A 25,915-nucleotide genomic window follows, 5' to 3' on the forward strand; every position below is an offset into this window, starting at 1 on the left:
TAGTGTGTTTATGTTACGAGCAAGGCTGAGGAGGAATGGCAGGAGCGAGACGAAACTACAGAGGCAGTAAGGGCAAATCACATACCACCTTTTGGATCATGTTAAGAATTTTGAATTTCATCCAAAGAACAATGAAACCACATAGAAGGTTTTCAAGGAAAAAGGTAACATGTTTACGTTCTCCCATAAACAATTCTTTTTGTCTCTGGTCACTATGTGGACAGTAGGTTAGAAATGACATTGGCGATATATACAAAGTTTCAAATGGTTGTACTCTTTGGCATACAATTGCATACTTATGAATTTATCCTGACAAAATCATTCGACGAGAGTAGAAAGTCTGGAAGGACGTAACACTGAATGTTTATAGTAGGGATGAGGTTAGGAAAGCTTTGCTTCTTCCTTTATAACTTTCTATTTTGAATGATTTGTTTTACAATAAGCATGTATTACTTTAAATTTCACTAAAAAAAAAAATCAATAATCAATTTCATTTTTTGAAAAATAAAGACAAAAAGGCTTGTGGCTATGTTGCAAGGTAGTTCAAACTGCTGACTCCCATTCCGAGTGATCTTTGTTTCGATCTTCATTTCTGATGATTGTCTCCTTCCTGGTGTCTGCAACTTTGCCTGGTCCTTTCGCTAGTTTTCTTGCTTTTCAATTTGGTTTTGCATTTCTGGTAGGATGAGGGACGGCCTTGTCTCATTCTGTCATCCTGTTTTCCCACTCATACATTGCTCTCCTATATCCTGGCTAAATAGAACACCCCGGATTTCTGCTTTTTCTCCAGGGATATCTAGATGGGATGTGGCTATCCTTGGATTTTTCCCTTTTTCTTAAAACCACCATGTTTCAAAAGACAGGCATTAGAGAGTTGACCAATGGGGATTAATGAGGTTATGTGAGATCATAACTGGCCCTTGATCCTTTTCCTGAACTGCATACATTTTAACTGCATAGACTTACAGAATTTTAGAATTAAAAAAAATTTAAAGGCCAACAATTATAAACTATCACTTAATACAGAAATTCCTTTGTGAATATTCTGAACATCTTGAACATCTATTGTCCCTCTGAAGAACTCTAGTAATTAAGAACTTCCTTCCATAGTGTAGTAAAAAGATTATAAGACCTAGAGTCAGAGGACTTGGATTATAATCTGGCCTCATTTGTAGGATAATCTTGCAAACTGAGTAATATTGAGAGCATTAGTTTCTTCACTTGTAAAATAAAGATAATCCTTACCCTACTTTATTTGGCTATTCTATATCTAAAAACATTTTCTAAACTATAAAGCACTGTTATAGACGGTTATTACACAATTATGTTTGTGTATATAACATATAATTTTTGTTATATATAGTGTTATATATAATATATGATTAAATAAGCACATAATGTTTTATAAAAATGTAAGAAAATATATGATCATATAATATGATTATGATATAATACATACTATTATATTACAATATATTAAGCTATTTAAATAAAACTATTGCGTATCAACATCACCTCACAAGAAAATATCATTTCTTCAATGTTAGATTGATGTAATTATTCTAGGAGTATTTTTCTTTGAGCTCAAATTTATTTCCCCATGGTATTTGTGTATTATGACATTTATTCTTTGAAACAATGTAGACCAGATCCAGTATTTCTTCTGTGTGATTACTATGTATTAAACCAAGAAAACCGATAGGCTTAAAAAAATTAAATTTATTGGGGTGACATTGGTTAATAAAATTATATAGGTTTCAAGTATACAATTCAATAATAGGTCATATATATATATATATATCTTCTATGGAAGAATTTTCTGACATCTAGAAATTTAAGGACACAGATCTCCAGTTTAAAAGTCATTTGAAGTAAAGAAAACTCTGAGTTCATATGCTCTTGGGGCTTCTTTCCCATGTATAATTAAGGATTATATTTAGTTTGATAAATATCTTTCTTAGGCATCTTTAATTGTAAAGCAGTGAAGTGGAAAATTATGGTTTTACACAGCTACTTTATATTCTGTCTTTAGGGGGCAGTACTAAACCACTGATAAATTTTGTTATTTCTGCTAATGGTATTGATAATAGCTAATAGAAAATAAAATTAACAATAATGAGATTGGTGATGCAATTATATACAGCCCTTAATATTGGTAAAATTTTCCAGGTAGCCAAATGAAAATTACAGTTTTAAGTTCATTCATTTAATGATTTATTCAACAAGTATTAAATTCCATTATGTAAGAGACACAAATGAGAGTCGGCAATATTTGCTTTCAGATAACTTACAATTAACTAGGATAAGTAAGCCATACTTGTGCATGTGTGTGTGTGTGTGCTATGTGTGTGTCCACATTTCTTTCAGGATAAAGATAATAATAAAAATCACAATATTTATTGATTATTTTTTATGTACCGGCCACTGTCAAGTAATAAATTTTACTCTATCACGTACGAATTATGATTGTGTCTACTTTGCAGATAAGGAAGCTGAGGATTAATAAGGTTATGTGATTTGCTCAGTCACACAGCTTGCAAGAGGCAGAGCCAGGATTTAAATATGTATCTATATGACTTCAAAGCTGATGCTTTTTTGCCATTATGCCTTCTATTATTTCAAAATGTATGTGAAATATAATACACAAACTCACACAGAGATATAGGCATTCAGAAGAGAGCAACATCATTTCTGTTAGTGAGAAATCTGGAACATTTTACGTAAGAGGTGAAATCTGAAATGTATTTTGAGGAATCAATGGGATTATAAGAGAATAACAGCTAAAATGGTAGTTAATATTTATTAAAACCTTATTATGTGTCAGGTACTTTAGATTCATTACTTCATTTAATTATCCAGAAAAATTATGAGGGAAGTCCTAATATGTTATTTTCCCATTGCATAGATAAGGTAAGTGAGGCTGACAGTGGTCATATCTGATGAAAATCACACTAAAAAGTAGGCTAACCGGAGAGTTGAACTTGAATCCAGAACTAATTTTAGAGTCTAAACTCTTAACCAGTACCTGCTATACAGGGAAGTAAGATGAAAGGCATTAATAAAAGCACGGAGCATAATTAGGAAAAGTTAAACAATTCCATTTGGTTACAGTCTGGGGTGGATATAATAGAGTAAGAAAAAGACAGAAAAATAGACTGTGGAATCTTGAAGCCAGATTAAGGAATCTATATCACTTGCTGTGCAATGAGAAATAACTGGTGATTTATGAGTGGGGAAGAGACATAAACAGAGTTTTTCTTTGGGGAGGAGACAAAGATAGAGGAAGAAAAAACTGATTAACCTATGAAATGTCAAATATTCTTATCCAAGTATGTAATGATTTATAGTGCCATGCCACATCAACCTTGATGATCAAACCAATAACTGATCATGAGTTGATGAAGGAAATGCCTATTTGATCATTCTGTTCATTTTTGTAGACAGTGTTGATCAAACACATATGGATGTTCTTGCTCTATTAAGACTTTAGACATCCCAAGATTTTTTCACCCAGATGATCTGTAGGATCAAAAATCCCAGTGATTGTATTACTGATTTGAGAAATGTGTATTTATGAAAGTATGGACTACTATGTACCAAACTACAGAAATTTTCACTGGATCTCACAGATAGTAAAATGCTTTTGCGAGTGTCATGTAGCAGAAATATATTAACAAATATATTTCTTTGATTTAAACTGCAGTTGCATTAGCTTGGCTGTTCAATATACTGCTTTTTACAGGTTATTGTGCTGAATGAGAAGCCACGTAATAGGGTTAAGGAAGTAAGCTCTAGAGTAGTTAAGGTTAAGGTGAGCTGTAGCATCAGACAGTCTGTGTTGGAATCCAGTTTTTGCCACTTACTTGCTCTGTGACCGTGGGTTTTACTTGACCTCTCTATGCTTTAGCTTAGAATGTGCTTCAAGGGGTTGTTGTGTAAATTAATAAATAATAGTGCTCAATAGATTGTAGTTAATATTATTATGGTATCTTATAGACAGTAAATGATTTGGGAACTATTTAATTTCATAATTTCTCAGTTATCAACAATCAATAAAGGGAAACTTAAGATGCGAGTGCCAACAAGCAGTCTTACAAAGTCTTATATTCTATTTTTAAAAGAAACAACTTTGGTGGGGGAGTGGGTGCTATTTACAATTCCACATATAAAATGTCTTTATTAATTCCGATAATCAAAATCCATCAGTGTTGTGATGAACACTACATTCTCAAGATATTTAGACAAACTTATTGTGTTCTTTTTATTTTTATTCACTCTGCTAAACATTCAGTAGGCTCTTTTTTAATATGGAAATTTTCTTCAGTGCTAATAGAATTTCTTGTATTATTTCTTTGATAATTTCCTACCATCTCTACATGGACCTTTTAGTTTGATCCCCTAGTTTTGTTAACTTGCAACTTCTTTTCATCTTCTGTTCTATCTTCTGGGAAATTTTCTCAAGCTTATTTTCCAAATCTTCTGTTGGATTTTAGGTATTTATGCTGTAGCATTCTGCTCTTGTTTCAGTGATGCAAATATCTTTCTGAGGATGCTATTTATAACTTTTTTCTGTATATTTATGTTTGGTCTCTGTTAAAGGCTTCCTTAAAATATTTGGTGATCTTTGGATTCTTGTTAGAATTTAACCAAAAAATTAGAAACTATATGTGAGTGGAGTTTGTTGAAAGGTGGGCTTCACAGTAAGTGTTAAGGCATAGACCCCCCACCATTTTACTAGGTTCTTATAGATCATTTATGTGAGGAAGTTAATTTCTACAGAAAGGTATATATTTAGTCTCTTATGTAGGGTATATAAATCTAGATGCCATATTCTCTAAGGCAAATGTGGGAAGGCACTGGGGTGGGTCGAGAATCTTCATTTAGTATATAGATATTTACTTAATTCTTTTGTTTTTAGATAGATGCTCTTCTCACTGTACATGGATTCTTAGAATTTATAATCCCTTTGCTTCAACCTCACCAGAAGGTAAATCTCCAATTTTTTGTCAGGTGGTAAAGGTTCAGTTTCTTGGCTGGATGAGAAGGAGATGAGCATACGGGTCTAACTTCCTCTGATATATAGTTTCCATCCTGTTTTAGCCCCACTTGCCCCTACACCTTCATAAATCATCAATCTTTTAAATTATGAAGCCCTTTCGAAGGTGCTGAGTCATGAACAGGACTGCCTGGTTCTTGGTCTTTCCTCTTGCAGTCACTTTGCTTTCAGTTTTCTCAAATTTGCTAAATCAGGTAATTCCTACCCATCTGTCTATCATTATTCAGAAATTTTCTTGATATTGCTCATCTGCTAACATCTTTCCTGTTGTCGTTTTCCTTCTGGTTTAGACCATTTTTACGAACACTTTGCTGTCATTTTAGTGGGGTTTTGGAAGTAGCAAAAGTAAATATGTATGTTCAACATGGAAGTCCTATGATAAATTTTAAAAGTATTACCCCTTTACATGTATAATATAAAATTTCAGGAATCTCTCCCCAACCCCCACCCCCACCCCCCCCAAAAAGGAAATACATTTTTGGTGACATTGTGGAAAAAATGGGCTTTTAAGCAATTTTTATTTCAATAAAGTATTCCATGCTATTCCTCTGATTACATTTAGAAATTATAAAATTTTTCTCATTTGTTACTATTCAACTATTATTCTGGGTCAACTTTATATCTTACCGGTCTTTCTCACTCAGTTTTTTTCACCTTCAATTTAAAATTGAATTATACCTGGTTTTTTTTTTTGGCTGGTTCATGTGGTACAGCCACATAACTATGGCTAGGATTAAGCTGAATTTTGCTTGCTAACTACACTGTAAGAAATTTATGTAATTTAATTGATAAGATATCTAAACAACATTGATATAATATATTGGTATAATATAAATTTAATTTCAGAGAACTTCATCTACAATAAATTTGTCACCAGGAGAAGTGGAAGAAGAAGATGATGTTGAAAACACTTGTGGACCCTCAGGACTCTGGGAAGCATTAACTCCCTGTAATGGATGTAGGAACCTTGGCTTTCCTATTCTTGCACAGGTAACGGTTTGCTTTTCTTAAAGTACCATAAAACAAAAACAGTTGCCTACATTTTTAAGTAAGTCTCGTTTCCCCCTCTGAAGATCTAATTAGTATCTTGTTCACTTTGTAATTTTTAGTTAAGGTGAGTAACATATTTACGTAACTTGTTCTAAATATATGCATATGCAAGGACATACTTTACATAATTTTGTGTAGTTGTTTAATTTGGTCACAATGCTGGTTCCAGAAGTATGGAGTTGTTTAAGAGGTTTTAATATTGTGATCCTGAAATATTTCATTTAAAGAATGCTATTTTGAAATTAAATCACAATTTATTTTAAAATAATAGGGAAAAAATGATTTATAAGGAAACATATTAGGGCTCTTTAAAAGCATAGTCAGTGATTTTTTTTTTCTTAGCACAATGGAACACAGCAAGCTAATGTGTGCCATTGAGGATTATGCAGTGCAATTAAAAAATGAGACCAGAATACTAAAACATTGCCTACAATTTTGAAACCATTTTGCTAGTCATTGTCAATTTTGTTTCTACTGTATCACATTCAACTTCCTAATGTATGCTATGGACCATAAGCCCTTAGAGGAGTTTCAGAACTAAGTAAAATAAGACAGAGTTAGGAAATTTGAACCCACAATGAAATTATTTCTACACAAAAATGAAAAAGCACTTAGTACAAAAAAACAGTGTAATGGTAAAGGTACATATGTGTAACTACATAGCACACGGGTGGAAAAATAGTCTAGGACAGGAAATAATTCACAGTAATTGTCCAGAAGTGTTATATCTCAAAAATGTTATTTCCTGTTTTTACAACAAATATGAAGGAATTGTGTCTATGAAACCATTTTCATGTTTGTGTCACAATTTGATCAAAATTCCAATATTAATTTATTGTGGAGAACTAAACAGGATATTCAGGTCAGCATATAGTACTAAAAGAGTCTCTTCACCTTAATATGAACTATTTATAAGACTTTAAGACAATTTATCCTAACCAATACATAATTGTTGTCAATATATACTCAACTGTGAGCTTCATAAAGGTAGAGACTATGTATTGCTCATCATCTATGGTCTGATGCCAACATGGTTCCTGGTATATTGTCAGAATTAAGTAGTAGTTGAATGAAACAGTGAACAAATGTGTATATTCTATGGTTTCATTTCTTCACTTATAGTTTTTACATATGAAGTTTTACCTCGAGGGTATAGGAGAAAAGAAATTAAGAAAAATTAAAAAAGATTTTATTTTAATAATATACTCTCATCTGCTTACCAGTTTACCAATAATTGAATGCTTTTATATATATTTTTTGTTTTATAAAATTAACATCCTTGCATTTTATATTTTTAAAAATATATTAGAAAGCATTAGGGCTCAATGCCATCAATAATATATGACTATATCTGGTTCTCTACCACTTTACTAACATTTACTTTTATTTTTTAAATTTAATTTTATTAGACTTAGTAGTATTGGTAGCAACTTGCTAGTGGCTTAAAATTTTTTAGTATTAGATATTTTTAATTGGCTACTTTTCTGTGAAGAGTGGTATTGCTTTGATAAATATTGAATATTAATATTTTAGTCATTTCATGTGCCACAAAATGCTTCCCAGTCTGCAGTTTTCCTCCTTTTATTTTGTATGTTTGTATATGTCGCATAGTTTTTCAAACTAACAAATTCATTAAACTTCTCAGTCTTATTTTTTGTTTAATTCATTTCATCTAGAATTTCTTTTAACAAATTCCAAATTTGGCTCTATGCGTTTTGTATATATTAATATCTATTATTCTGTGACTTTCCATTGGACAACAACTCACATTCCTTATTATGTTTTATCCTATTTGGTTTATGTTTTCTTTTGAAATCTCTTATTTCCATTTTTCTATTTTTAAAACCACATGACTCAGTTTTGATATTTTTATATAAAATATGTGGCAGGAGAAATCATTATTACATTAAAACTGTTAGATGACATGATTGCTTTCTTTAAAAAATTTATATTTTATAATTATCATTGAGTTTAAAAAAATTCTTTTGAGATTTTTTTATTTCTTATTGTATTAGTTTCAAGTATATAGTACATTGGTTAGACATTTTTATAGTTTATAAAACGATCCCTCTAATTGCTCTTTCTCTCCTCTGGCTCTCTCCCTAACCAATACATTAATGCTAACTGCATTCCCTATGCCATGCTCCCCATCCCCGTGACCATCTATCAGCTCCAAATTTGTACTTCTTTAACGCTTCACCCCTTTCTCCCAGCCCCCTAACTCCCTCCCCTCTGTCCATCACCAGATTGTCCTCTATATTTATGAATGTTTTTGATTAGTTTGCTCTTTTTGTTCCTTAGATTCCACATATAAGTGAAATCATATGGTATTTATCTTTATCTGACATTTCGCTCAGCATAAAAAACCTCCAGGTCTATCCATGTCATTGCAAATGGTAGAATTTCATTTTTTTAAATTGTTATTGCATTAGATCTATAGATTTACTTGAGATGCAGTATCCTTTTCAAAATTTTTTTTTTACTGTATTTAATCTAACAAATCAAGATTAGAATACTTTTACCAATGTTCTCACCTAGCCTTTTAATTAATGTTCTCAATTTGTTGATGGACTCTCCTTTAACATTTATATGTGTGTATATATATGCATGCATATATTAAAATAAAATCGTTTAATGTGTGACGGTACAAAAGTATAAAAATCCTTTCATATTTTACAATCAAATTCATGCACAATGGATGATTCCTTTAATATAGTTTAATATATTTGTTATGACACTGAAGGTCTTATATCCAATGTAGATTTATCCTGCAACTTGCAACAGCTTTGAACTCAGGACTTTTTAAGCATATGGTTTTGTTATTTATGAAATCTTAAGAAAACTATTTATTTTGAAGCCTTTTTCAGATCTGAAGTATTTTATGAGGCTATTAAAACTCATTAAGCTATAAGTACTGTGCATATTGGGCCCCATAAAAAACCACTGCCTTGCAGTTTGGTACAAGAGACCTAGGTAACAGTAGAATTAGTATAGAGCTATGTGAATTTCTATATGCCCAGATGTGTTTGTTTGAAATAATTGATATTTATTTCACATTTATAACCCTTAATTTAATTGGATCGAGCAAACATGTATCAAATATCTTCTATATTCAAAGCACAGTGTTAAGCTTCAGAAACATGAGGGTTATGGAAATACAGACTTAATTGGTAGCCAGGTTACCTATACTTTCTGGTTCTGGGTTACAAAACTGTGGGATGTGTCTATCGCTTTTAAACTCTTAAACTCGCAAAATTATCTTATAGTTCTAAGATTAATTTCCAGTTTTGTTTAGATTTCGATCTTATATTTACATTTTATCTAATTTTTTGTTTCCCTAGTCTTTCGATGGCATTTTATCCTTCCATTGTGACTAATTATTGAAGTTTTTATAAGAAGTAGTTCCTTCCAAGTTCATGAAAATTTAGAATTCTAAATAATATCAGGAGATTAAAATTAATATTTATATAATATGTTGGGGTACTTTAGTGTAATTTCAAAGCAGTTAAATAAGATTTAAGTTGGGCAAAGAATTAGGAGAGAAATCAAGAATGAAGAGACTGGAAAAATGAAGTCCTTTCTAGAAAGTACAACTAAACTCAAATGTTTTTCAACACTTTTGACAATAATAATCATTATCATTTACACAGTGCCTACTATATGCCACATATTTCACATGTCTAATACCTAATTCTCAAAGTAACCATTTAAAGAAGAAAACAGGTAACCTACTCAAAGTCATAGTTAATGTTAAAATAGTTAAAAATTATGATGTCATGTTTCTTTCCTGGCTACATTTACATCACCTTGCTTTCTATTGGTTGTTTCTGTTCCTGGTTATGTTTTGGAAATTTTAGAGTTTTCTTTGGCTAATAAATGTAGATCATAAATGGACAAGAATCTTTGAGAACATTCTTTAACATTTTATTCTGTCACCTATTTAATTACAAATATCAAGTTAAGGGAAACTTAAAAATAGTTCAGAGCCCAATATTAAATTGCCATTAATTTTATGGCTACTCTTTCCTGTTAATAGAGCATTATGTTCTTAGAGCAGAGAGTCAAGTTGAATTTTATTATGGTGGCCGATACTGCTTTCCCACAGTCTTGGACAAGATGTCCACCTCTGCACCATAAGCAGTACAGGAGTTTGAGCCTTTTTTTTTTTCCTTTTTCAAGAGTCCATCTTGCTGGATGGAGAGCCTCTGGCTTCTATCCCATTTACTCATGTAGTCTTCACTCTGCAAGGTCGAGATGAGAGATCCTGATAGTGAGGCTTTAGCTGTTTTTGCAACGGGCTTGCCAATAGTCTCTGCTCTTGCATTCACCATACTCATGCTGTCCTCTGGCGGGAGGCCAGCAGCTCTTACTGATGTGCTGGAAGTTACCCTCTAAGGGCAATATTCAAACATATCGAAAGCACCCGTTTGAGCCATTCGGTCTCGCTTCTTCCTGGATCTGTGAAGGCTGCTCCTGTTAGTGCTGTGTTTCTCTTCAGATTGGTTGCAGACACATCCATGGCCCATATGTTAGTATCTGTTTTACACTGCTCCTGCCACCACTGCTGCTCTTGTTTCAGGCGCTGTAGGCTTTGTGACAGAAGTATGTGAACTCTTGAAGATGTAGGAGGCACGTGAATTCAGTCCTCCCCAGCATAACCATCAGAGGTGGCCCCAAACACTTCAGGGTTCATGTGAAGGTTCCTAATGCTGATTTGATCTTGATCCGTTCCACGGGAATCAAAAGCATTTGCCTAGGAGGAAGACAGATAAGTGAAGTGAAGAAAGTGAGACCAGAAAGGTCTGCTCCCTTCTATTCCCATAACTAAACAAGATTAAGAATTTTGAGGTCTCAAGTCTTATCTCCCATTTGAAGCAGGAAACCCCGGTTATCTCCACAGTGATCATCTCAGTTTTGCTTTAATAGTTCCACACCCAGCAAGAGCACTACTAAAATCACCAGTAAGTATCTTCATACACTTTTAAAAATACACTTGTATTAGTATGATTGCCGGTAAAGCGGTATGCACTTTCATATTTTATAGCTACTAACGAATTGTACAAATGCACACAAGCATGTTGCACTGACACTGATAACATATAAAAATCAGTACATAGCAGTCATGGAGAGATATGATGTCCCACAATGTATCAGCCTACCTGGGTCGGAGTGGTATATGTTAAAGAATGTATTGGATGGTCAGGATGATGCAGAGGTAATAGAATACTGATATGAAATTAAGAATTGCTGACAGCTAAGGAATCTCTGAAATACAGCCTCAGGGAATGCCTTGGAGAAGCACTAGGGACCTTCTCAATGTGGCATGGCCTCCAAATGGAGGCTTTTTTGGCCCTGAGCACTTCCAAATGCAATACATTTTTAGGCGAGCCTCAGTACTCAAAGCTCTGCAGGACCTTGAGCTGTTCTCCCAAAGCACCCAGCCCCATCTTTTAGAGACTCTGCAAAGACCTACCTGTAGGCTCTTGTCTTCCTCCTCAAACCTAGTTATGTCCAGTTCATCCCCAGCTGGGAGGGCATAGGTACAGCTGTAAGCCTCCACTGGTGGTCTCAGGATGCAAACAAGGTTTTCCCAGTGAGCAAAGAGATCTCTTGCATTTGAAGTGGGACATAACTGAAGATAGAAACAGCGGCCAGTGGCAAACTTCAGGCGGAGCCGTTTTGTTTTACTGTCATGGATCGATATCTTTACACACTCCAAGGGAAGCAGCCTGGTTAGCTCTAGGACCTCGGTAGGCTTTTTACCTCCTTTCTGGGTGCGAGAGCCAGAGGTAGCAGCTGGTTGAGCCAGCAGCATGACATCAGGTAGCGCGAGGTTGGGGCTGGTACGAACGATGCCCACAGTCACCATGTTGGCACGGTTGTATACATCAATCACTGATCCTCTTCTGTTCACCTGTATGAAGTCGCTCTCAAACATTGGTGCATACTTGAATAGAGTGTACTCCCCCTTGTACAGTTGTCGCTGCAGTTTCCCCATGGGGGTATTAAACAGGCCCATTGCAGGGCTGCTTTCAGCTGTGTAATACGGTAACATATTGGCCATCTACAGCTCCCTTTTATCAAGGTAGCTCCTAGGGGCTTCTCCACACCTTCCTTACCACACTTTGTAGGGCGTCCTGTTTCCCAGGTCTCTCTAGCAAGTGGGCTAGCGGTGGTCTTCTGAAGGCTTTTTTGTCTCTCAGTGACTGTAAGGCTGAAGACGCTCCTGGACCAGACTCTGCCCTACCTAGAGCATGGAGATGTCAGGGTGTGCAGATGTCCGGATCCCAGGAGATATCAGGGTGAGCAGAAGTCCAAGCGCATTCACTCGGCAAGGACTTCCTATTGAGCCAGACACATCTGTGCCCAGCAGTTTTATCCTCTCCTGCCCATTATGACCTGTGCCCATCACACACCCCTTTGTCTCTGTTACCCATCAGCCCCTCCCTCAGAGCAGGGACACTGTCCTCTCCACCTTACCACCCTCCCACCCCTCCTGCCACAGCTCAGCTCACTACCCCCACCCAGCAAGGGTCCCATCTAAGAATCAATACATACTGGCAAATTGCTTTCAAAGAGAGTTAGGCAAATTTTCTGTTAGGCATAAGTTTAAAATACACATATTCTCTTATCCACCACTTTTAATTGTAAATGATTAGAATTAATTGACAATTTACCTTAAAGAAAGAATTGTTCAAGTTGGTAAATTGGCTAAATACAGGATGTTTATCAAGTTTTATTGTATCAAAAAAGGTAATAACCAAGAATAATATCTTACAATAAGGGTTTGGTTAAATAAATTATAGAACATTCTATGATAGAATATTCTTTATCAATAAAAATGATAATATAGTTCCATATTTACTGAAAAGAAAAGATATCCCTGACGTTTTTTTTTTCCCAAAAAGTAGCAGAGCAAACAAATTTCAAACTAGCATTATAGGCACAGTCCAACTTATATAAAATCATCTGTATATGTGATTGAATTTAAAAGTATGTTCAGCGAAATATTTAAAGTGCTTACTTAGCAGTCGTAATTTTAATTTTCTTCTTTATGCTTTCTATTTTTATAAGAATAATTATTATTTCTATTAACAGGAAAAATAAAGCTATTTTTATTAGCAATGCCTATGTTTACAGCCATGATCATTTTTATATTTTGACATACTTTTGAATTGCTGATGAGGTTTTTAACCTTTTTCCTAAACATCTGTACTCTGACTATACAGTGAAAAGACCCTCAAAAATCACGTTTATCCTATATTCTTTACCCAGATTATGTTAAAAAATCTGGGAATATTTTCCAATTATTATAGATGTTATCAAGATTTAATCTTTAATAAGATTAAAATATCTTTATTGGCACAACAAAATACCCAACACACACAGACAACACATATGAAGTCTTCATTTTTGAGTCTTTAGTTAGTTCTGTAGGTCAAAATATGCATTTTTCTTCCCTTTGTATTGAAATATCTGATTATTTATAGTAATATGAGTATTTTTCCTCTATTTATTGAAAGTCCTATTCACATATGGATAGCAATTCTTACTGGCCTGTTCAAAGTCCTTATATCTTAATTTCTACTTCATCTCTTTATTATTCATCTTATAATTAGCAAAAACTAACATTTTAATCAAACTGACATTTTAAAGGTATCCAAGTGATTCGTATCCAAGATGCCTTTTGAAAGGAATAGGTAGCATTGGACACAGTATAATTTAATTTAGGTGCTCCTAAAAAACAAAGTGAAGATATATCAATTTTCTTAAAAGCGCTTTTATGCCATGCACATTTATTACCAGATATTTATCTTAGGGTTTCATTACAGCACTGAGTTAATTGCCTTGTCTCCAGGGAAACCAGAAACTGTATTACTTGTAGGGCCTATGGCCTCTCAGAATTTGTTCCTAATCTAATCATTAGACCAACAATAGTAGAACCTCTGTTATTTAGCCTGATAACCATCAAGTGTAGCGTTCTGGCAAATATGTCTCTATTTTCATGACTCTGATAAAGTTTATCTGAAATTCCTCTAGCTATTTAGAAAACTACCTATTAGTATTTGCCTCAATACTTAAGAAGCTCAGATGGCTAAATAAAAGTCTTAAACCTGAGATTAAGAAATTCTTTTAATGTAAAAGCAGCAGCTTTCTGTATGCTTGCTCTTAGAACAGCTTTCCACATAGTTAGTCATTAGATATTCTTAAAATAAGTTTATGCCCCCTTCTTCTAAAGTTTACGTCATTGGATACATCATTTAATCTCCTGACACCTTATTTTTGTCATCCTTAAAACTAAGATGATCTTTTAGGTATATCTTTCAGCTCCAGAATAGTTATGGTTTTGTGACAGGAATTTATCTTTTCTCCTTCTGTAATAAAACTACTACATACTTTGGAAATCCTCCAAACAATAATAATGAGTCAAGCAATCATTAAGATAGTAACAATTCTAGGAATTGTGCTTCAATACATAGTCTTATTTCATATCTGAATTTCTTCTTGCTGAAATTTTTAAAAGAACCAACATTTAAAATGTGGAAATGACAAAAAGGATAGTCCCGTAAGCTGGGTAGTCAGTGGGAACAGGGCTTAAAACTATGGAATTGAAAAAATGGGTTAAACATTTTAAACAGAGTTCAGTTACTAATGACCATGGCTGTGGTAGGCAGTTTAATTTCCCCAAAAGAGGTCCACATCCTCATCTTTACCTGTGAATACGTGACCTTATGTGGGAGAGGGATTTTGCAGGTGTAACTGAGTTAAGGATCCTGAGGTGGGGAGATATCCTGGGTTATCCAGGTGAGCCCACTGTAATCATTATGGTCCTTATAAGAGACAGACAGGAGAGTCGGCATCAGGAAAGAGTACGTGATGATGGGAGCAGAGGTTGAAGTGATGCGGCCATGAATGGAGGAACGGAGTTGGCTGCAAAATAGGAAATGGCTTCTTCCCTAGGACTTCCTGGAGGAAGCAGCCCTGTCAATATCTTGCTTTTAGCCCAGTGAGAATCATTTTGAACTTTTGACATGCAGAATGGTAAGAATAAATTTCTGTCGTTTTAAGCTATTAAGTTCCTGGTAATTTGTTACAGCAGCCCTAGGAAGTAATACTGATTTTGATACCTGGAAGTGGGATGCTGCTGTAACGAATACATTAAAACGTGGTAGTGGCTTTGGAATTGGGCAGTGGGTAGAGGCCGGAAGAATTTTGAGTAGAACAATAGAAGAAGACTAGACTGCCTTGAGCAGAAATATGAATCACAAAGATTCTGCCAGTGGCGGCTCAGAAGGAAGTGATATGGTAGAGAAAATCTATTTTGTTTTAGAGAAGACCTAAATTGTCATAAATAATGTGTTTGTAGAGACATGGATATTAAAGGTACTCCTGGTGAGAGTTCAAAAGGAAATGAGAATGGTAGAAGAAACCTTTATTATCTTACTGAATATCTAGACTATCATAGGTAGAATGTTGGTAGACATATGAATGTTAAAGATGCTTCTGGTAAGGACTGAGATGCAATAGAGGAACATGTTATTGAAAACTGGAGGAAAGGAGGTACATATTCTATAGTAGTAGAAAGCCTAGCAGAATTGTGTTCCATGGTTCTGTGGAAAGCAGAACTAGTAAATGAAGAACTTGGGTAACTCAGATTTCCAAGCAAAATACTGAAGGTGCAGCCTGGTTCCTCTTTTTGCCTATAGCAAAATGTGAGAGGGAAGAGATAAAATGTACAAAGAACTTTTAAGTGAAAAGGAACCAGGATTTGGTGATTTGGAATTTTCTCGGCTTATTGAAAAAAAGATGCTAAAATTTGTAGATTCACTGTGTTCTGGAGAGAAACACAAAACTGTGGCTGGATAACTTTTTTCTAGGGCTTCAATAGGATCAAAATATTAAATTTATTCAATCATACAGAGGGTTCTTTGAAGAGATTAGGTATGTGTCTCATAGATCTTCTCATTCATTTTAGCACTTATCTAGAGATGGGATTAACCAAGGAAGATCTGTGGAGGCAGCTCTTGTTTAATTAAATGAATTTCTGTGACATATATGCGATACCCACAAGGTTTTTGAGTTTTGCATATCAGCAGAGACACTGTAAGCTCGGACTGAAAGGAATCGGAAAAATCCAAAGTAAAAGAAGGCTGTTAAATTCCTAAAGGAATGAATTCTTACAGGCAAGAAACAGGCTTATAAAACAACTCAGTTGCAAATATATGCTAACCTTTACGAAATAGGAAGTAAGACTCAGAGGATAGGGCTGAGGGCCCAGAGGATGGAGCTGAGAACTACAAAAGGTTATTCCTATGCCTGAATCCTGATGGGGTTTTCCCAGTTGGTTTTCTAAATTGCTTATGATTGTTGACTCCCTTTTTTCCCTTTCATTTCTCCCTCTTTGAATGAGAATATCTGTCATTGTTATTCAATGCCTTTTGGGAGCAAAGAACTTGTTTTCTAGTTTCAAAGGTTCACAGATGAAGAGGAATTTTGTTTCAGAATGGATTGTACCTATAGTTTCACCCATACCTGATTTAGATGATGAGATCTCGGTCTTTTGAGCTGGTGACATCTAGATGAGAATTTGAGTTTAAGTTGATACTGTAATGGGTTAACACTTGGTGGGAATGTTGAGATGGGGTGAATGGATTTTACGTGTGGATGGATGTGCCTCTTTGGAGGATAGAAGATGGGTCATGAGAGACAGAATATCACCTCCTTTTCTCCATAAAGTCCAGTGTTCTAATCTCTAGAACCTGTGAATATGTTAATTTGTATGGCAAAAGGGATTTTATAGATGTGATTATGATAAGGATCTTGAGATGAAGACATTATCCTGGATTGCATAGATGGATCCAATGTAATCATAAGGGTCCTTAGAATAAAGGAAAGTAATATGAAGAGAAAAGCAAAGAGAAATTTTTAAATGTCATTGTTGCTAGCTTTGAAGATGGAGGAAGGTGCTATGAGCCAAGGAATGCAGGTGATCTCTTGAAAATGGAAAAGGCAGGAAACAAATTCTCTCCTAGAGCCTCCAAAAGTAACTGATACCTTGATTTTAGCCCTGTAAAACTCCTTTCAGACTTCTGATGTCAATAACTGTCAGAGAATAACTTAATGTTGTTTTTAGTTACTAAGTTTGTGGTAATTCCTTATGGCGGCTAAAGGAAACTATTGCAATTGCTGTGGAAATTAGGTCAGTAGACATTTCATATATTACATATTCATTCAAGGAGCAGAAGAGACAGGCATTTACAGAGGAATGCATTTTACCTTTATCTAGGTTTTTATGACTTTAGACAGTCATTTTTATAGCTCTTAAAATAACAACTAAAACTTTACCATTGTTAATGCTTTATTCTGTATAATTTAAGAAAGTTTTATGATAATGATAGTAGTAATGTTAATGATAATATCTAGCATTTATTGGGTGCCCAGCAGAAACCAGGTACAGTGATAGGCACTCTGCAGTCCCTCTCTCATATCAACTTCACCACGATCTTATGGAATATTTTCACTTGACCTTGAGATATTGAGTTTCAAGAGATTAAGTAATTTAAGTTTGCCTGTTATGTTTGATCCAAAACTCATGTGAATAATTTTCTATGAAATTAAAAAATATATTTTTGAAGAGGGCCCAGTTTCTCACAGTAGATTAAACTTGTATACTATCTACTGCCCAACATTTTTCACTATAGCATTTCTCTGTTAAAGTAATATCAGTAATTATTGATGTCATTCTTTTCAAGTATGTATTCAATTCATTTATCATTTTACATTGTGCTTCCAGGATGGCTGAGCTGCTGAATATATTTATTATTTATCCTACAGGTTAAAAAGTTTATGGTTTAATAAGATCACTTCATTTAGATTCCTTCTTCATTTCCCTATTTTATGCATTCATCCATTTGCTCCAAAATAGTTGACTTTTTGTTACATGTAGGATACAAAGCAGAAAACAATATAAACATTCATCATACCTTCATGTTTCTTAGAATATTGTGCCAGGTACTGTGAACCATATAAAATGAGAATTATACTATATGGTTTCTGCTCTGATGAGCCTTACAATTTAGTCGAAGTAATTGTCCTGACTGCTGTTTATTGGCTGTATAGTTTTGGAAAATTAATTTACCCTCTGCTTCCTATTCTTTAAAATGAGGATGCTAATTCCTGTTTACAGGATTGTTATGAAGATCTTATAATATAAATGCAAGTTTTTTAAATAATGTTTTTTGTTATATACTTGCAAATTTATCTTTTACTGTTCAGTTTTGATGGTCTCTGGAAATAACATTGGCAATTTTGATAGGATTTGCAGGCTAAAAAACAGTATGTATAGTACAAACCAGCCTCACATAATAAGTGTATTAAATTATATGTAATATTTATTTGTAGGTGCTTAGAAAATCTGGAAATTTATTTATCATGCTGCTAATAATTGTTATATCTAAGGCTTAGTAGTCCAAGGAGAGTTTAATTTCCTACTTCATATATTTACACATTGTTTGAATTATTCAAAACAAGATCTAATTTTCTGATATTTTATATTTTGTGAAAACAACAAACGCCATAAGTTGTAAAAACCATAATGACTCATTATGTAACTGTGAGTTTAATTTTTTATCAGATACTTGATTTGCAAATATTTTAACCCATTCTGCCGGTAGATTGCCTTTCTACTCTGTCGATTGCGTCCTTTGATGCACAGAAGTTTTTGATTTTTAGTACGATTTATCTATTTTCATATTTGTTATCAATTTCTTTTGGCAAGAAATTGTTGTCAATAAAAATTATGAAGATTTCCCCCTATGTATTCTTCTAAAAATTTTGTAATTTTAGGTCTTACCTATTGAGCTTTTATTGGAACAATGTCAAATTTAGAGATGAATTAGGAGAAAATGGACATTTTTACAGTATTGAATCTTCCCACTCAGAAGTATGATATAAATTTCTATGCTTTCAAGTCTCTTTTTACATTTTTAAGTAGTTGTAGAGTTTAAAAAAAAAAAACATTTACCTACATTTGTTGTTTTTCCTGATTATTTTACAATATTTGTTTCTATTGTGAATAGATATTTTTCCCATTGTATTTTCTTACTGGTTGTTGCTAGTAGATGAGAAAGCTGTTGACTATTGTATATCTATCCTATGCCTTGCCATCTAATGAATTACACTGTGGTTTATAAAAATGTTTATTTTTTCGTTAGGGAACTATATCAGCTAGGAATAATAGTAATCATGTCTCTGACTTGTCAATGCTCGTGATCATTTGATTTTTTTTCTCTTGGTTGGTTGGATCCATCATTACACTGTTGAATACTGGTAGTGTAAACTTAGCAATCTTAAAAGTGGAGACTTCCACACATGTTTAAATAGTGTCTCTACTATTACTCTTAAGTTCTCTTCTCTCTCTATTCTTTCAGCTGGGTTTTTGGTTTTGGAACATAAGTTTTTGTGGGAACACACCATCATAAATGTTACCTAGTTAAATAGCCAAGAAAGTGTGTTCTCTCTCTTCCTAATGTATGTGTTTTATCTGTAAAGAATGTGGGCAGTAATATAGATATACACTTAAAAGTACATGGGTGAATTAATATCCTTGTGATTGTTTTGTTTCTTTCATTCTAATCAACCTGCTTGTTTAACATTTTAATGAAGTTGTTCAACTTAACAACCCTCTAATTAGATTTTTTTTGACTTTTGAATCGCCTTTCTTTTCCTTGTACAATTTTCCTTTATCATGTCTTCATTAAGTTTCTAAATTCTATCTTACCTATCAAATCCTTCTTTTTTCCTAGATATCTCAGTACTAAAAATTTCTATTCCTCTACTTCAGTCTCTACCATTAGCTTTCTGGGGTTGCTGTGAAAATCTTTCATTATTGTTCTGAAGATACGATCCCTTGTTCCTGGCTTCCATGTCTTGTTCTCACTTTACTTCTTGAATACACTTGAGTACATCATCAAGTAACTTCTCAAGGCAGAGCTTTTTGAGTCCTTGAGTGATGGAAACTTTTATTCTTCTCTCATGTTTGATTGTCAGCTTAACTGATTACAGATTTCTAGGTTAAAATTTATTCTCTCCCAGGAGTTTGAAAGCTTTGAACAACTTCCTTTTAGCATCTATTGCTATTATTCCTATGCATATGACTTGTTTTTTCTCTCTTGATGCTTTTACGGTCCAGGTTTTACATTTTGGTGTTCTAAAATTTTACATCTAGTTGTGAGTTTTAAAAAATGTATCATGGTGCACAAAAATTGTCCCCCCTTTTTTTCAAGACTGTATCTTTTTCTCAGCTTTGCGAAAATACTTTTCTATTTTTTTCTTTTATATTTCTTCCTTTCATTTTTCTTCCTTTCATTAAAGAGTATCTGTTAATTAGGTGTTCCAGCTTCTAAATTCATTTTTTGTGTTTTAATTGTTCCCATATCTTTGTTTTTGTACTTTCCAATTTATTTTCCAATCCTTTATTGATTCTTATGTTTTAGCAATCATAGTTTTATTGTCTAAGAGTTTTTTTATCCTCTGATTATGACTTTCTCAAAGCATCCTATTCTGTACTTTCTGACTATATGGATAGTTACTTGTACAACGAATCATAAGACTCTATTTCAAATCTCACAAAATGAGTCATATTGCAGGAAGAGATGCTTTCATGCCTACCAGAGAAGGGAAAGCCATAAATTCAGTCAATAGGATTCTGGTTAATTGGGCTGTAAAGGAAGTAAGTGTCTGATTACATTAGAGGTGACAAGTGCATGACCACAGAATATTTTTGGACAGAGCAAAATATATACTGTGCATTATGAGTTTTTAGTGATATGCAGGATGTGCTGATTTTATCAAGATCCTAATTCCTTAACATGGTGTTTGAGAATTTTCTACAGTCTGGTTCCTGTTACTCTCCACTCTGTCATACTAAAACGAGTGTGATTGCCAAGAGCTGGAACACACATCAACTTTCCACATTCTGAGCTTTACCATAAATCCTTTCTAGTACCTGAAATGCCCTACCTCGTTTTAGCTTCTATTAACCCACCCATACAAAACAGGTACACAACAAATATTTCTTCTCATGCCTTTCAAACTAAAGAGATATATGGAATCTACATGCAGAGTGGGAAAGGGAATAAGTAAGAAAATAGTATTTTCTGCTGAAGACCTTCCGTGAAAAAAAAATAACTGAAAGAATAACAATTCTCTGGGTTGGATGTGTTCTAAGAAGGCATGCTTGATGGCGCTACAGCATCTCTCACTAGCAGCCTTCTAGATGAGGAAGCTGAGGTGCAGAGAAGTGAATTAACTTATTTATGGTGACAGTTATGAAGTAGCAGACATGAATATTCCAACTCAGTTCTATTTGGAGTTAATGCCCAGAGTCTCTCCTTTTTTCTTCCTTTCTCTTTCTCATTCAATCATGCCTCCTCAGAAAAGAGCATTGTTCACATTTACATCTTCAGATGTTTCTTCAACAAAAATGGAGAAGTGAGTTGACCAGGCCCCTCTCCTTTGGAAAAAGGGATATCTGATTATGTCAGAGATACATGCTAAATGTCAATGGATCATCATTTTTATTAGAATAAATGAAAGTTTTCAATTATTTTAGTGTCTCTAGCAAATTCTGCCATGGCTTATTCTGAGTTTGATCTTAGCTGCAATTAGGAATGGATTCTGTATTTACATTTAGAAATATATTTCATAATTCACTATTTTTCTCTTTACTATTTTAATTGCATAGATTATTCTTTCCTTACTTGCCCTGCCTGATATTTCATAGTTTAACTGTTGAATATCTGCTGCTTTCATTTTTAAATGTGGTTCCTTTTCATACACTAGAAGTACAGGTAAGATTTTTTAAAAATGAAAATAGCTTGGTATAATCAAGAGTCAGGTAGACCTAAGTTTTCATCTTAGCTTTGCAGTTTACTAGGTATATGCTTTTGGTCAATCAAATAACTTGTTTGTAAAAGAGAGAACTTAAACCTACCTCGTAGGGTGATATGAAAATTAGAGAATATGTTTAAAGCACACAGAACAATGCCAGACCCACAGTAGCTCTAAATAAATAGTAGCCATTATTTTTTTGCTCCTTCTTAGAACTCTAAATCCTTAATCCTTTAAGAAGTCTTCCAGTCTCTGCTTGAATATCTCCAGGGATGAAAGCATGTTTAGTAAAGTCCCAGGTCTAACAAATACAAGTTGTGAGACCTCAGAACTAAATCACTTTGTATCTTAATTTTATCATTTGTAAAATGAGGATAATAATAGTATCTACACTGTAGGGTTGTAATGAGGAATAAATGACATATTCTGCTTATATTAAGTGCTTATAACAGTGTCTAGCACCAAGTAAGTACTCAATAGATGTTTACTAGTAGTAGAAGTAGTAAGAATAGAGCACTTCTGAATAATACTATATCCCGAGTCGCCTGCTTTCTTTTTTTCCACAGCAAAAGTTCAAGTTCTTCCTCATATGTGATGGTTAACTGTACTAAAGAATACAATGCACTGCGAATTAAGTTTTAACTTGGTTTAATGAGGCTATAGTCTTTCAGCCAGCAACCCATACTAGCTGCCTACATGCAAACCTATATTTTAGGTTTGATGCCATATGGACCCTGGTGCAGTTACTCAGTTCTGCCATTGTAGCACAAAAGTAGCCATAGACAATACGAAAACAAATAGGCATGGCTGTGTTTTAATAAAACCTTATTTATGAAAATGGGCAGTAGGTTAGATTTTTGATGAAGTTTATTGACCTCAGGTCTATGGAGGAAAGAAATTAGAACCCTAATACTGACAGTGAAATCCACGTCAAATATAGCTCTAATTGGAAATATTTTCAGGTGAGAAAATGTTTTCTCCTGTATAGAAAAATAGAAGCTTAGAGAAAAGGCAATAATGCATCTCCATATGTAACAAGATGCCAAGTGCCAGTTTCTAAACTTTTAAGCTCAAAGAGCAGTTTCACAGACATCATCTTAGACGTTCAGCTTAAATACATTTCTCAGCAACTGAAACCAGGTTAGAATTTATACAGAGCCACTCTGGAGTTTTAGAAACTAAATTCTAAATGAGATGCATATCCTCTGTGGTATATGAATTAGGTACTTCTTCCAAATGTTAGTGAGCAACTAATTGGTGCAAAACTATTAATTCTATGGGATTTAAAGCCCAACTCAAATGCTACTTCTTTCCTAAGGTCTTATTCAGTCCTTTTTTTGCCAGAAACAATCTCCTTTCTCTTAATATTCAAATATCTTATTTTTGACATCTGCGGATTTCTCTCATATTATAGTTACTAATATAGTTATGTAATATCTATTCTTTTAGGTTGTAAGCTGCCTGAGGGCAATGTCTGTGTCTGACAAATATTTATATTCTCCAGCATACTCTGCTTTATGCCTTGCATGCAGGGGCTACTCTGGCTATGCTAGTTGAATTCTGAATTTTTCTTTCAGTCATCATAGGGAGATAAGAATGGTGTAAAAAGTATTCTCTTTGGCAACTTGAGTTCTAATTCTGACTTGATCACTTGCTAACAATATACTTAACCTCTGAATCAATTTCAGTCTCCTAATCTGTAGAATGAGGATAAATTCTAACACTATATTGTTTTGTGAGGATTAAATAAGTTGACAAATGTCAAGTGCCTAACAGAATACCTAGCACATTAAATAGTAGCCTTTATTATTTTTAAAGGATGTATTCAATTTCTCTTGTTGTTTCACTCATGATTCTACAATATAATTGTTGTAAAAATGAGTAATTAATAACCCATTCAGAAGTAAATGTCAACATTGTGAAAGAGGCAGCTATCATCTCCTTTGAGTATGAATTAATGAAATGTTATCATGTTGTTTTCTGCATCTGATAATAAATCTTTTATCCATCACATGTTTTAAAGTTACCATAGTAGCAAAAATAAAGCTATATTTAATTTGAATGAATGAACTCAAGAGAATTCTATTTCTTGCTTTGATTCTGTGGCCAAACTGAGTTTTGGTTCTATTCATTAGGCTACTACATTCTGAAAACTGGTAAAATTAACAGGAATTATGAGAACTTGTTGGAGAAAAGAGAAAGTGGTATCTATTATCTTTTTATATCCTAATAATGACAATTACATATTTTATACTGGAAGGAAGGAATAATCGTAAAGATATCACCAACCTTGTTCTTTTCTTTATTTCTGGCATGTTTATGTGCGTAGGTATGATCATGCCTACGGGGGAAAAAAATAAAAAGGAAGAATGTAGATTGCATTTGTAATCCTTAGCTGCAAGAGGGGTATTGATTTTTCGAATATATAGTGATGATGGGAATACAAGGTGGAAACTTGGGCAGTTTGTCATTGTCACCTAAATGTGGGAAAAAAATTTAAAAATGTTATATACCTTTGAGCCATTTTTTATTGCAACGAGTAGACAGCTGGCTGCTTAAAATTTATTAGAAAAATGTTATATTAGGACTGATCATTTTATGATAATTAAGTGTATAACTTATTCTTAAATTTTTATGTACTATGGCAAAATATATTATGCTCAGAGATAAAAAAATATTTCAGTTTTTTTAAAATATTTTTTTATTTTTCTATTACAGTTGACATATACTATATGAGTTTCAAGGGTACAACATAGTGATTAGACATTTATGTCACTTGTGAGTGATCATCCGATAAATCTACTACCTATCTGACACCATACGGTTATTACAATATTATTGACTGTATTTTCTATGCTATACTTTATAACCCTATGACTATTTTGTAACTACCAATTTGTACTTCATAATCTCTTCCCTTTTTTCATCTATTCCCACCCCCCAATCTGGCAACCATCAGAATGTTCTCTGTGTCTATGAGTTTGTTTCTGTTTTGTTTATTCTGTTTTTTATATTCTACATATAAGTAAAATCATATGGCATTTGTCTTTCTTTGATTTATTTCACTTATGTTGTTGCAGATGGCAAGATTTCATTTTTTTTATGGTTGAGTAATATTTCATTGTATATATGTACCACTTCTTTAGTCATTCATCTTTTGAGGGACACTTAGGTTGCTTCCATATCTTGGCTATTGTAAATAATATTGTAGTGAACATACAGCTACACATGTCCCTTCAAAGTACGGTTTTGGGTTTCTTTGGATAAATACCCAGGCGTGGAATTGTTTTAAAGTCTATCCAGTATAGGTATGCCACCTCAGCTTTTTAAAATTTGCATTTTCATGAAATATTTTTTTCCATCCCTTTATTTTCAGTCCGTGTGTGTCCTTTGATATGAAGTGAGTCTCTTATAGGCAGCATATGTAAGGGTCTTGTTTTCTTATCCATGAAGATACTCTATGTCTTTTGATTGGAGCATTTAATCCAATTACATTTAAAGTAATTATTGCTAGATATGTAGTTATTGCCATTTTATTCATATTTTAGATTATTTTTTCTTCTTCTTAAAGTAGTCCCTTGAATATTTCTTTTAATTCTGGTTTGGAGATGGACTCTTAGCTTTTTCTTGCCTGGGAAGTTCTTTGTCTGTCTTTTGATTTTAGATGATAGCTTTACTGAGTAGAGTAACCTTGGTTGTAAGTTGTTGCTTTTCATCACTTTGAATATTTTATGCCAAAGTTTCTGGCCTACAAAGTTTCTGTTGAAAAAAATGACTGACAGTCTTATGAGAACTCCATTGTAGGAAACTAAATGCTTTTCTTTTGCTGTTTTTAAGATTCTCTCTTTGTCCTTAACCTTTGGCATTTTAATTATAATATGTCTTGGTGTGGGCCTGTTTTGGTTCATCTTGTTTAGG

At 33.7% G+C, this 25,915-nt stretch overlaps 2 protein-coding genes across 8 annotated transcripts in view; one reads left to right on the forward strand and one right to left on the reverse strand.

Annotated features, from left to right (window-relative positions):
* Positions 1-25,915, forward strand: part of ANKS1B (ankyrin repeat and sterile alpha motif domain containing 1B) — an 831,972-nt gene that overhangs the window by 198,455 nt on the left and 607,602 nt on the right. For all 7 annotated transcript variants that reach the window (XM_006914572.2, XM_025048663.1, XM_025048664.1 and 4 more), the window contains one exon: positions 5,903-6,046. In XM_006914572.2, the coding sequence (XP_006914634.1) occupies positions 5,903-6,046 (144 nt within the window). The remainder of the gene's footprint in view (positions 1-5,902; positions 6,047-25,915) is intronic.
* FAM71C (family with sequence similarity 71 member C) lies at positions 10,183-12,170 on the reverse strand. The gene is made up of 2 exons (XM_015591440.1): positions 11,580-12,170; positions 10,183-10,497 (listed from the first exon to the last, which is right to left on the reverse strand). The coding sequence occupies exons 1-2, from the start codon at positions 12,168-12,170 to the stop codon at positions 10,183-10,185; spliced, it is 906 nt and encodes a 301-aa protein (XP_015446926.1).

The sequence above is a fragment of the Pteropus alecto genome, unplaced genomic scaffold (assembly GCF_000325575.1).
Source record: "Pteropus alecto unplaced genomic scaffold, ASM32557v1 scaffold94, whole genome shotgun sequence".
NCBI lineage: Eukaryota > Metazoa > Chordata > Mammalia > Chiroptera > Pteropodidae > Pteropus > Pteropus alecto.

What these genes read in the sequence shown, in the direction of transcription:
- FAM71C (XM_015591440.1), bottom strand. Translation starts at nt 12,170, where the DNA reads ATGGCCAATATGTTACCGTATTACACAGCTGAAAGCAGCCCTGCAATG. An exon ending in AGGAAGACAAGAGCCTACAG is followed by an intron (nt 10,498 to 11,579) that starts GTAGGTCTTTGC and finishes TATTGCCCTTAG; the next exon opens with AGGGTAACTTCCAGCACATC.